Raw genomic sequence first — 13,300 nt, forward strand, 5'->3', positions numbered from 1 at the left:
GTCAGTTTGATCAATGTAGTCCTGGCAATAAATCAGTTGAGGCCAAACCTGGTTCATGCTTGAACATATGCTTGCCCTGAACATGTATTTCATTTAGGAGCAGTATATTTTATGTTGAATCAACTGGCTTCATGAATGAGGCCCCTGATTCAGACACAGCCAGGCTGAGAAAGCAGTAGTAAAAAGGAGCAGGGAGCAAATGCTGAGGGTGGAGGTAAAATACAAATCATGGCTGAGATGCTTAACCTCTAGGGCAACAAGCAACAGCTGTCTACAACTGGTCTCAGCCGGTTGACACTAAATTAACTTTTTAGATTGATCTGCATTTGGAATACTCCAGTGTCAGCATCAACAATTGGCTGGCCTAGAGAATCGATCATCTTGAGGTACCTAAGTTTATACTTTACTATGTAATGGTTGAGCTAATAGGATCTTGGAAATCATAAAAATCTCAGTGTTCACATGTATATTTACATTTTGGTCTGTATTCCAAAGGAAATCATAAATGCCATTTAAAATATCTACTTTTGTATTTTTCCTCTCTGCTCCTTATTTGCTAAAGGTAATTAAGAGCCTTTATAAACTCATAACTCCATGCTGGAGATTCTAAACCCCATAAATGATAATTAAGCTGGTGTTCTTACAGTACTAATTAATAATCCATTGATTCTTGAGCCTGTTTACTCTGCTTACCCCACTTCATCCCAACAAAAGGGAAAATAATAGGGGCACTAAGTGTACTTCCTGCATTGCAGAACTAAGGTGATATCTCTTCTCTCTGAAATCAGACTCATGCTTAAAACAAACTAGGATCTCTGACCTAACACTGGCAGAAATCAAACCAACTTTTAGAATACCCTTCAAAGGGGAAAAAACCTTTCAGATTTTAATTAACCTACTCTTTTTGGTGGGGGTGGGGAGTTATTGGCACTTGATTGCCTATAGACACAGTAGAGTAATACTTTGTTCAGACTTAGTTACATGGCCCCAAGTTGGGTAGAACCACATACTTTGGGAATACTTCTGATAAGTAGGACAGTTTATTTGGGAAAAGCTCTTATTTGCTTAGATTCATGCTAGTACAAATTATGAGAAAGATGTTCTATTACAATATGCAAGTTTGAGTTATTCTATTTATCCAGTAGGTCAAGCCAGGACTAGTAAGGCAGAGTTGTATGTTTTTGGTTTAACCACGAAAATGTTTGGACTACAGCCATCCATTAATAGAATGGCTTGCTTTTAAACAGGGAGTAACTTGTCTTCCTTTTTAGGGTATATGTGATCAACTGTTAAAGGTTATCAAGTAGGTATCCTGATTTGGGTCCTCAGTGGTTCCATCTAACCAAAACTTATGTATTCATTAATATCACATAACTGAATTGTACATTTCACATAAATACTTGTCCACTTACATTGCAATGTCTTTCCTCTTGATTGCATAGGTGGATAGCACCACTAATACCACGAACTCTGATGTAGACAATGCAACAGTCTACCTGTCACTTGTGAGACCTGACAGACTTAGAACTTCTACATATGGCAGCTGAATTTAAGATTATTTTTCTGCTCTGAAATATACCTATGTATAACTTTAGTAAGAAGCCATGGTTAACAGAAATAAGTAAAAAACTGGTAGAAGCACAGACTTCTCAGAAATGAGCAGTATAATTTTAATTACTTTTCTCAAAAGCATCTCAGTTTAAACAGAAACATTTATGGTGCTTGTGGGAAAAGAACCTTTTTTTTTTTAATTACAAAAGGAGAATTTCTCTAAAATAATTTGGTACTTAAGTCTTTTATTGTATACTGATTTTTATGGTTATCTAATTGTTTCATAAAGACAGTTCCTGCCTCTTTGGAACCATCCTAGTACTGAAAGACTAAGCTAGAACTACTAGACAAGAAAAGTCCTAGCTCCATCACTGACTTGCAGAATGACCCTGGGCCAATTATTAGGGCTGTTTAAGGTTTACTTAACCAACAATGAAATAACCACCTTAGAGTAGTTGTGAAACTCTCCTAAGGTTATGGATTTGACTATGCCTGGGGAAATAAGGGCAGTATACAGATAAAAAGTTTTGTGCACTTCTGCATATTGCATGATGCTTATTCCAGGATTGATAATGGGTGTTGACCCAACTATGGGAGGAGTAAAAACAACTATTTAAAATAATAGTTTAGTTCATTTTCCAATTTAGTTTGTCATTTCCTACTACACCTTCCTTCCCCACATAAGACACAGAGCCTGTTCTCTTCTCTGAGGGATTTATTGGTCCCTGTAGAGCCTGGGAAGAAAGCCACACTCACTTGGTTGTCAATGGCAACCCATGTTTGTCTTTTCAGTTTTGTAGTATCTGTAGGACTGAGGTCTGTCCGTGTCCATATGTCTGTCCAGAACATCCATAAGCCTCATATTTGCTGTGTGTTACGGGGACAGAAGACGACAAATTCACTGGTAGTACTTTTAACCAACACGGAAGGCCTTCCCTTTGGGATCTGACAGGATGACTACACCCCAACAAGCAATGCCTAGAAAAAATAAAACAGTACCTTACATGTATGTTGCACTTTAGTTTACCAGGTGCTTTTATATATGCCACCTTATTTAACTGTTATAGTACTCCTGGAAGATATATTACCATTATATCTTTCTTATACAAGTTAAGCTCAGAAAAGGAAAAAAAAAAAAAACTTCAGGGGCAAACGAAACTTGTTACTTCCCCAAGCAAAAAAGGGACTTAAAGGGAATTGATCTGGACAGTCTGGTTTCAAAGATTAATAAATCACAAAACCTAAACTTCTATGCACTCATTTGGTACGAAGAGTAAAAAGAAATCACTACATTTTACTAGAAGATATCTTAACAGTCACTTAGTATTGTTACAGATAAGGACTGTGGGCCACAGTACACAGTGGTACACCTAGTTTGTGGGCTTTGAACCCATGTCTAAGATCTAACTTCAAAGCCTTAATTCTTTAACAAAGGTTTAAGTGTCTTGCTCAGGCTTTATTCAGGACCTGGAGAAAAGGCATGGGCTTTGGTGCCAGATAAACATGGGACAAAAGGCCATCTGTGTCACACCCCAGGTGTCTGACCTTGAAACAATACTTCTCTGTGCCTTAGTTTAACAGTAAAAAAGGAACTATTATAATGATAACATCTCTAATTGCCATTGCTAGGATTAAAAACATTGAGGCTAATAAGAATTTTCAAAAATATTATGACTTAGAAAAAAAGTGTCTCAACAACTTCCTCTTCCCGCCTCCGCATCTTTTTTTGGGTGCCTCCCGCCACTAGACCAGCCAGGGCGCCCCGTCCTCCCCCAACGCGGCTGCGCTCCCCTTCTCCCTCTGCTCCCCAGGGGTGTGCCCCGACTCTCACTGATGCCGATGACCATCTGCGTAATAGTCCCTGGACTCGGGGGGTATCCCAGCTTCAGGGGCTTCCGTGCCACCCAGTACACGTACCCGCCCGCCCCTATCAGCCCCGACCCGGAAAGCACACGACAACTCCAGCAGGTAGTGAAGAAGCGGGCTTGCGCTGGAGAGGTCGGCGCTTCGGGTGCAGAAAGGGGCGCGGGCTTGGCGGAGGTGGTGCCTTCCGGAAGCGCAGCGACTTTGCCTGGTTCAAAAAGCTGGGACACTGAAGAACCCATGTTCCGGGACTTGACCTCCGCCAGAAAAAGCTGACGGCCAAGCCGACGTAAAAGGTGCGGCCGGAAAGCAGAGCCCTGAGCGCGCTGCGCCGGAAGTAGCCTCAGGGCCGCTGGGAAACGTAGTTTCTATCTGCTGCTGAAGGGGAAAAGATGGAGGTGGGCGTTCCGTGGTGCATTTCTGTGGCAGCAACCTTGGTCTTGCCAGAGGCCGGTCCCACTCTCCACACACTCCCACCCTACTTATAAGAATTCTGACATAGCCAACTCCCTAATGTCTCAGTGCTCAGTCTTTTTGGAAGAGATGTCTGGGTTTCTAAGTTTCCTGCCTAGAACAAAAGGTGAGACGTTTGGCCGTGTTACCTAACCCGTCTATCGGTGTGTAACTCAGAAGAGTGAAGTTTTATGTGACTTAACTGTATGCTGCACATTTTGCTGAGCGATTGTCTGCATTATGCCATTTACTCTTCCCACCCCAACAGGACTTCAGTTTCCCAATACATGACAAAATTGGTTAGGTGATACAGCCATAGTTAAAGCCGAAGTGTGGGTGAATAGAGCAAATTTCTTTAACGCCACTTGTACATATTGTGAAGGAACCACACACGGTTTTAAAAACAGGTGTTTTAAGTCCGGGGAAAGGAATCCCGGGGCAAAATACCTCTAAAAACCAAAAACCGTCAAAGGGAGAAATAAAATTTAAAACCTGTTTATTGCTTACAAACCGGAGTTCAACACCCTCCCTCTCCCCTGCTCCAGAAGGATGGAGGCCAGCCAGCCCCTCCCCTTAACCTCTCAGGTTCAGACACGCCCTCCGTTGCCCAGGTAATTACCCATGGACAAGGAGATGAACTTCTCTCCACCCCTGAGGATATGCAAATACACTAAAGCCAGGCGGGATGTTCTGGAAATGTTACAATTTTACCCACAGGTGTGAACCACCATCTGAGGTTGTTTCTGTTAGAGGAGATGGGTGGAAAAAGGATTAATGTCAGGTTTGAACTTCTTTACAATGGTTTTAAAAATTAACATGATTAAATTACTCTATGTTCTAAAACAGGATGTGATATTCAGAAGTCTAAAAAAATGATAAAAAAAAAAGTAACAGGAGAAAATAAAGTAGTGGAAATACTGAGTTGGCTTGCTGCTTAATTTCAAAGATGGTCCCCATTTAGTTAAATTGGAGGAAGACATGAATTTTGGGGGAAGGAAATAGAAGGTTGAAAGCTAACGATTTCATTTTCTCTATTTCTTCTACTACTTATTATCTTTATAGTATAGTATATACTGTATAGTATTCTACTGTATAGTAGAAAGAAAGGTTTGGGAAATTCGGGTTCTATAGCAGCCTCTGTCGCTATGAGCACATTGTACTAAGGGCTGTACCAAATGAATTCAATATTATTTCACTTAGAAATTCATAACTTATGGCTCCTTCTTACTGTGCTATTCTCTAGTGTGCTATATATTCTGTAGTGCATATGATTTCTCTTTATTTATGTGAAAAAAAAAATCATCATTTGGAAGTCATTACCAAACATTTTGATTGCATACTTCTGTGGATAAAAAAAGTTGAACATGCAATAGTTTTATGTATACCTATTTATAATTTATAAATTATATGTTCTGTACTACTTTATACATTATAAAAATAAAATAAAATAACAGAAATAGAAATTACAGTGTTTTCTCACATCCCAGTATATGGCCTTGTGCATCTCCATGGATATCATAATTATTTCACATGTGACTTTTTAAATTCATGTCTTGTTGAAAAGTTTACCTTCTTTATTTTTCTTATCACAGTGAAGGATGCCAAGAGGACATCTTTAATTCTCCAAACAAATATTAGCAAATGGCCCATAACACATTTTCCAAACAACAGGTAAGATTTTATTTTAACCACTTTTTTAAAGTATCTTCCAAAACATGTGTCTGTTCTCTTATAATTGCCTCAAATGGAATGAATTCATTCCTTTTTGTTATTGGATATAGCACAGGTTGAATTTGAGATGTACTAATATAACTTTGGAAAATTATTAGAAACATTAAAGCACCTCTTGAGATAAATGGCATAGGGTAGAGGCCAATGAAAGCAAGCAAAATTGTAACTGGAGGAAGATGTGTGCATTTTGGGGGAAGGAAAAAGGAGGTTGAAAATTAACTTTATTTCATTCTCTTTATTATATATATTTCTTCTATTCCTTATTATCTCTATACTTCATTTTGACACTTATAACTCACAGGCATTATGACCATTCCTATTGATTTCTGAATTTTCAAAATGCAAAGGCTATAAAAAGGCATATACTAAAAAGTGTCCTTCACACTTCTGCCCCTCAGCCACCCAGTTTTCTTCTCATAACAGCCAGTCTTAGCTTCTCGTGTTCCTTCTCAGAGATGCCTGTTAGGAGTATATTCTTTCCTCCAGTGATTTTGGAGATCATTTCATATCAGTCAACATGTCGTCATGCTTTTGTATCACTTTGTTGTACTCCAGGTGTGGATGTACTATATTAGATTTAACTGGCCTTGCACTGATTGGACATTAATAGACCTTTAGGCTGCTTTCTACTCTTTTGCTATTAGAAATAGTACCACAGTAAATAACCCTGTACATACATCATATCACAAATGTGTATTTCTTAGAATATATTTCTAAAAGAGTCTCATATTTACAAAGTTCATGGACATTACCAAATTGACCTTCATAAAAGTTGTACCAATATATGCTCTTCCCAATAAGTATGAGAAAACCTAGTTCCCCACCCTATTTCCCAAAAGAGTGAATTACTGAACTTTGATGTCTGCCAATCTGATGGTTTGATTTTCTTTTTCCTTTTATGAGTGATCTTCTTAATATATGTTTAAGGGCAATTCATGTTTCCTTTTCTGTGAACTATTTGTATTTTTGGCCCATTTTTTTCATTGGATTGTCTTTTTCTCATTGACTTCTAGGAACTCCTTGTACTTTTGAGAGATTGACCTTTTGTCTGTTTTGTAAGTTCATTTTTTTGGTACCAATTTGATATTTGCCTTTTGACTCTGCCTGTTGTACTTTTCATCATGTACATTTTTGAAATATGTAATTGAATTCATTAATTTTTTCATTTATATCTTGAGTTTCATGTCATAATTAGAAAAACCTTTTACTTTCTTTGGTTTCCCTGATATTCTGATCTTTTTTTATAAAAAACTTAGAATTTTGATAAATTTGGACTTATCCTATTATTAGGTGTTAGTAGAGGAATCAGATTTTCTTTTACTTTTCATTTTCCCTAACCCAATTTTTCCACACTATTAAATAGTCCGCTTTTTCCCCATAAAGGCCACCTCTAAAATGCCATATATAGATGTATGTTTATTTCTAGACCCCATATTTTTTTCATGATTTGTCTGTCTTTTCATGTGCTAGAATCACACTATTTTAGTTACTGAAATTCTGTAAAGTGTTAAGAGTTGGAGACTGGTTCCCCCCATGACTCTTCTGTTTCAGACTTTTCTTGGCTATTTTTATGTGTTTATTTTTCCACATGAACTTTTGACTCAGCATGATTGTTGTGACAAAATGATGCTGACATTTTTATTAGACTTCTGTGAAAATTGTGGGTTAATTTAGGGAGAACTGACATCTTTATGATGTTGCATCATCCTATCCAAGGACATGGAATGCGTTTTTTTGTTCATATCTTGCTTTATGTTCCTCTAAGTATTTTAAAGTCTTCATAATGTTCTCCCACATTTCTTCCCAGACATTTTATCTTTTGTGTTGTTGAAAATAAGGGATTTTTTTCCTTCTGTTACATCTTTTAACTGGTTATTGCTTGAATACAAGAAGGTTATTAATTTCCATATATCCTAATACTGAATAATCAGGGACTTCTGTTGAACCTTTGAAATGTGGTTGTTTCCCTTTTGTTCAATCCTTTTGTTGATTTTGGGAATTACTTATATTCCCACTTCATAAAAAGAGTCTGGAAACATTCCTTCTTTTTCTGTACTCTAAAATATAAAATGACATTGAATTTACCTACTTATTAAAAGGTTTGTTAAAATTTCCCTGTGAAATCATCCATTCCAGGCACTTTATTATTTTGGCAGTGGGATTGGTGGGAGGAGGGAGGTACTTTGATATACCTTCCTCTATTTGTATTTTGGAAATATGTTAAACTACCTACTGGAAATCGTTTTGGTTAATTATACAGTTTTTATCCCAATTTTCAAGTTAATCTGCTTTGAATTGAGAAAGACTAAACCCTTAGAATTCCATTAATTTCATTATAATCTGTGTAGAACCTATAAATGCTACCTTTTATATGAAAAAAGGGTCTTTGCAGATGTGACTGAGGATTGTGAAATGGAGTGTTATGCTGGTTTATCTGGGCATGCCTGAAAGCAGTCACAAGTGTCCTTATAAGTAACTTGCAAAGAAAGATAACGCACAGAAGCAAATGCAGTGTGACCGTAGAAGCAGAGATTGCATGCAGTAATGTGGCCACAAGTCAAGAAATGCAGGCAGCCACCAGAAACTGAGGGACAAGGAACAAATTCTTCCTTAGAGCCTTCAGAGGGAGCACAACCCTGCCAACACTTCGTTTTAGGTCATAGATAACTGATTGCTTAGTCTGGCCTGCACAACTGGAGAGGTTAAATTTCTGTTGTTTTAAGCCACCAAATTTGTTAACTTCGCCTTAGGAAACTAATCCATGTGCTGAATTAAACCCTTGTCCCAGACCGTACTCTGAAGAAATCTATAGGCTACGGCAGCAATATGTAACACTTGTGCTGGCACTTTCTTTTCTTAGGGATTTTGTGTTATTCTGCCATTCTCTGCCATTGAATGTTTCTGTGGAGAATTCTGAGGCTTGGTAAATTTATTCTTTGATGTGAATGACTAGATAGACCTATTTGCTAGATGCCAAATGATTTCCTTTTCTTTTTCCTTAACTCTCTCCCTCCCTTCCTTCCTACCTGAAATTGTTGAGGTCCACTAACATCTTTATTAGGATATATATATTTGTTGACTATCCTAGTTCAGTTTTCTAGGCATAAACATACACATGATATATAAAATACTGTATTTTAGAGACAAATATGTATGTTCTCATATCTTTATTTCATGAATATTTATCTGAATTATACATTTTTTAAAACATAATTATTTTATTGCTTTCTTGTAACCAAATACAGCCAACTAGCATGATTTCTACTCATTTATCACTAAAGACAAAAGGTTAATTCATTGCATATTTTCAAATAATGCTCTATACAACAACAAAAAAGTTAAATTTATAAACTTGATTAATTATGTAAGCTGGAAATTAAGAAAAGAACAAAACAAATCATTTGCTTCTTATGTAAAAGAAATTTAAAGAGTTTGTTCATCTTAATGTTATCTTTATGTTAAAGTAGCTTGAAGTGTGGCATGTATAGTTTCATCTAGAAAGCTATGTGCTTTATACACCTCATGTGAGTGAATAAATTTACATAACAAAATGAATACAGAGAGCCCTAGGCTTTCATATTAAAACTTGGTGTTGAATTATCTTTTATGACAATATAGATCATTATGCAAAATGTGTTTTTATGCATTTATAACCCTAAGAAAAGAAAAATAATAGTTTCTTGAACTGTTTCCCAGTGGCCATTTGGTTTATAATAGGATAGCTAGAACATCTTAAGAGTTTAGTGTCCACCAAATCTGGAATCCTTGGCTTAAGCAGTGCATCAGATATGTTGCATATTTCCCAGTGATTGTTTCCCAAGCCATGGGTCTGCCTTTTCTCAAGTACCAACGGATTACATACTTCTGAGGAGTATCACTGGCCTGGTGGTTTTCTGTCTGTTGTTGTCATTGTTGTTATCGTGTGTAAACTATATTATCTCTCTTCCTTTCCTCCTCTCATGTGCTCTTCTATTTTACTTAATTATAAGCCCTTTCAGAACATTCTCAAGAATAATACTCCTCTAAGAGAAGAAATTTTAAAGGCAGAAAATTAGTGAGTTGAAGACTGCGTGTTGGTATATCCTTGGCTTTCCCTACATTTACTGCAAACTTTTGCCAGACTGATGATACTGAAATTTCATAATGTGATCACAAGCTCCATAGTACTGATTTTTTCTAGAAAATCAGCATCTACATATGGCTCTTTTTCATTGGACCTTCTGAAGACTGAACTGTTCAGCTTTTCATTATTTTCATTCCTAATTTTTTCATTCTTAGCCTCAAGGAACTCCTCATGACTCTTTATTTTTAAAGATACACAACTTCAGTTATCTGCTCATTTATAAGTATTTGTTCATTGTTTGGAGCATTGCTTCTAAATATGGCTTACTCTTTTTCTGAATTTAAAAAAGACCCCATAAATTTCTGCAGGTGTGACTCTGGTGGGCCTCCATTTCTAGAAAAGAATAGGACCTGGGCTTTTAACTTCCAGAGCAGAGGGTTAGAGATGCCTGAGATGAAGAGTGACATCCTTGTCTGTATTTTGCTGGGTGTCCATACTTTCACACACTTTCTTTTCCATTCTCCAAAATGAGCAGTATCTGCTTTGTGTGACAATCCATTTGCAGTTTCAGTGATAAATAGGCTTGTTTAGAACATGTCAGATCATGGATTCAGAAAGATATCTGTCTGCTTTTTTTCTAACAAAAAATAGCCTCTACATATTTCCCTGCCACCAACAATCTGTTCCACTTTTTGATGAGCGTATTTGAGGGAATCTTCATTACTTCCATAACCCTTGGGAAGGGCAGTGGCCAGAGAGCCATGGGCTGTAGCATTGCCACATGGAAGAGAATGACAGGGCAGTGTGACATGCTGTAACCCCTCAACTGTGCCCTGGGAGCTTGTTATGGGCTCAGCAGAGTGACTGTCCCATCACTTCTTCCTCCTGTGGAAGGAGGAGGATCTTCCCTTTACATATTGTTACTTTTTCTCCAGAGATTCCGGTTATATACTGTGTTGTATCTTCTTTCATTTTCTTATGAATGCTTGGCATTTGTGTTCTTCTTTATTTTAAGTTTGCCCCTTAATATGTCTCCCTTGTATTCATCTACTTTGTCCTAATAAATTTGATGGTTTCTGTTTTTCCCACTGCTTTATTTGAGCTCTGACAACTCATATTTTATCTTCTCCTGCTGTCTAGTCAGCTTGTTTATAAGTTCTTTTATTTGTGCTTTGAGCTCTTCCTTTATAGAGCTGATTGCTTCTTAAGTTTTTAAAATTCAGGGAGAAGTGTTTTGGTCATGATTTTTGTATGTTTCATGAGTACTTTTTTGGATGTTATTATGAATCTACCATTTATTTTTCTTGTTTCGTCCATTCTTTTCATTTTTTAAAGTGTTTTTTAATCTATGTTTTAAATCAAATGTATATCACAGTAGTTCAACAGTTCCCTTACCCCTTGCCCCCATCCCTGCCCATTCTCTTCCCCCTTAATAATCACTAGTCACTTTTCAGTGTCTGTGAGTCTAATGCTGTCTTATTCCTTCTCTTTTGCTTTGTTTTTGTATTCCACAAATAAGTGAAATCATATGGTATTTGTCTTTCTCTACCTGGCTTATTTCATTGAGCTCAATGCTCTGTAGATCCATCCATGTTGTTGCAAATGGCAGGCTTTCTTTTCTTTTTATGGCTGAATAAAATTCCGTTGTGTATATGTCCCACCTCTTCTTTATCCATTCATCTATTGATGGACACTTAGGTTGCTTCCATATCTTGGCTATTGCATATTCTTTGGTAATAAATATAGGGGTGCATATATCTGTTTGAGTCAGGGAATTTGTTTACTTTAATTAATACCTAGGAGTGAAATTACTGGGTCAATAGAGTATTTCTATTTTTAGTTTTCTTGAGGAACTTCTATATTGTTACAGCAGTTGCACCAATTTACATTCTGACCAGCAGTGTAGGAGGGTTTCCCTTTCTCCACATCCTCACCAGTATTTGCTGTTTCTTATCTTTTGGATAGTAGCCATCCTAACTGGTGTGAGATGATATCTCATTGTGGTTTTAATTTGCATTTCCCTGATGATTAGCAACATGGAGCATCTTTTTGTGTGCCTGTTGGCCATTTGTGTTTCTTCTGTTCAGGTCCTTTGCCCAGTTTTTAGTTGGGTTATTATTATTATTTTTTGGGTGTTGAGGCAAATGTGAGTTCTTTATATATTTTGGATGCTAACCAAATATATAAATATATTCTCCCATACTGTAGGATGCCTTTTTGTTCTTCTGATGGTGTCCTTTGCTGTATAGAAGATTTTTAGTTTGATGTAGTCCCATTTGTTCATTTTTGATTTTGTTTCCCTTGTGAAAGAGATGTATCCAAGAAAAAATTACTCATGCTTATGTTCAGTGGACTTTTGCTATGTTTTCTTCTAAGAGTTTTATGGTTTCATGACTTACATTCAGGTCTTTTATCCATTTCAAGTTTACTTTTGTGTATTGGGTTAGACAATAATCCAGTTTCATTCTCTAACATGTAGTTGTCCAGTTTTGCCAACACCAGTTGTTGAAGAGGCTGTCTTTTCTCTATTGTATATTCATGGCTCCTTTTCATATACTAATTGACCATATATGTATGGTTTATATCTGGGTTCTCTATTCTGTTCCATTGATCTTGGGTCTGTTCTTGTGCCAGTACCAACTTGTCTTGAGTACTGTAGCTTTGTAGTAGAGCTTGAGATCAGGGAGCATAATCCCCCTAGCTTTGTTCTTCCTTCTCAGGATTGCTTTGGCTATTTGGGGTCTTTTGTGGTTCCATACGAATTTTAGAACTATCTGTTCTAGTTCATTGAACAATGTCATTGGTATTTTGATAGGGATTGCATTGAATCTGTAAATTGCTATGGGCAGCATGGCCATTTTGACAGTATTGATTCTTCCTATCCATGAGCATGGGATAGATTTTCTATTTACTGGTGTCTATTTTAATTTCTCTCATAAGTGTTTTATAGTTTCCAATGTAAAGGTCTTTCATCTCCTTGGTTAGATTTATTCCTAGGTATTTTATTCTTTTTGATGCAACTGTAAATGGAGTTGTTTTCCTGACTTCTCTTTCTGCTACTACTTTGTTAATATTATAGAAAGCGACAGATTTCTATGTATTAATTTTCTATCCTGCAACTTTGTTTAATTCAGTTATTAGTTCTAATAATTTTTTGATGGAGTCTTTAGTGTTTTCTATGTATAATATCATGTCATCTGTAAATAGTGACAGTTTAATTTTTTCCTTACTGATTTGGATGCCTTTTATCTCTTTGTGTTGTCTTACTGCCATGGCTAGGACCTCCAGTACTGTGTTGAATAAAAGTGGTGAGAATGGGCATCCTTGTCTTGTTTCCAGTCTTACAGGGAAAGCCTTTAGGTTTTCACCAGTAAGTATGATGTTGGTTTTCATATATGGCCTTTATTATGGAAACAAGCAATCTGGGAGAGTCTTCCTCTACCTGCCAGGCTGCAAAGTCTGATGCTGCCACTGGGCCAAGTGGGTTTTCTGTCCATAGCACATGTGGGAGGGATCTTGGGACTGCATTGCCAACAAGGGGGATGGAGCATCTGGGGCCCCTGAGATGTGTTGGGCTGAAGAAGGGCTGGGGTGGTATCCTCCACCTGCCCTTTCTCCTGAGGAGAGAGTTCCTTCCAA

The 13,300-nt window shown here is 37.1% G+C and overlaps 1 protein-coding gene and 1 long non-coding RNA gene across 3 annotated transcripts in view; one reads left to right on the forward strand and one right to left on the reverse strand.

Moving 5' to 3' along the window:
- Positions 1-2,248: 2,248 nt before the first annotated feature.
- On the reverse strand, positions 2,249-3,717 carry DMAC1 (distal membrane arm assembly component 1). The gene is made up of 2 exons (XM_036878879.2): positions 3,383-3,717; positions 2,249-2,529 (listed from the first exon to the last, which is right to left on the reverse strand). Exons 1-2 carry the CDS (start codon positions 3,654-3,656, stop codon positions 2,465-2,467), a joined length of 339 nt encoding a protein of 112 aa, XP_036734774.2. The 5' UTR covers positions 3,657-3,717; the 3' UTR covers positions 2,249-2,464.
- A 10-nt stretch (positions 3,718-3,727) lies between these two features.
- Positions 3,728-13,300, forward strand: part of LOC118908867 (uncharacterized) — a 269,898-nt gene continuing 260,325 nt past the window's right edge. The window contains exons 1-3 of one of the 2 annotated variants that reach the window (XR_008996521.1): positions 3,728-3,994; positions 5,460-5,538; positions 6,612-6,653. This is a non-coding gene — a long non-coding RNA (uncharacterized LOC118908867). The remainder of the gene's footprint in view (positions 3,995-5,459; positions 5,539-6,611; positions 6,654-13,300) is intronic. The other variant, XR_005023404.2, reaches the window with a different exon arrangement.

The sequence above is a fragment of the Manis pentadactyla genome, chromosome 3 (assembly GCF_030020395.1).
Source record: "Manis pentadactyla isolate mManPen7 chromosome 3, mManPen7.hap1, whole genome shotgun sequence".
Lineage (NCBI taxonomy): Eukaryota > Metazoa > Chordata > Mammalia > Pholidota > Manidae > Manis > Manis pentadactyla.

Coding starts and splice junctions, on each gene's coding strand:
- DMAC1 (XM_036878879.2), bottom strand. CDS start 3,656: ATGGGTTCTTCAGTGTCCCAGCTTTTTGAACCAGGCAAAGTCGCTGCG. Junction 2,530..3,382: donor GCAGATGGTCATCGGCATCA/GTGAGAGTCGGG, acceptor TATTTTTTCTAG/GCATTGCTTGTTGGGGTGTA.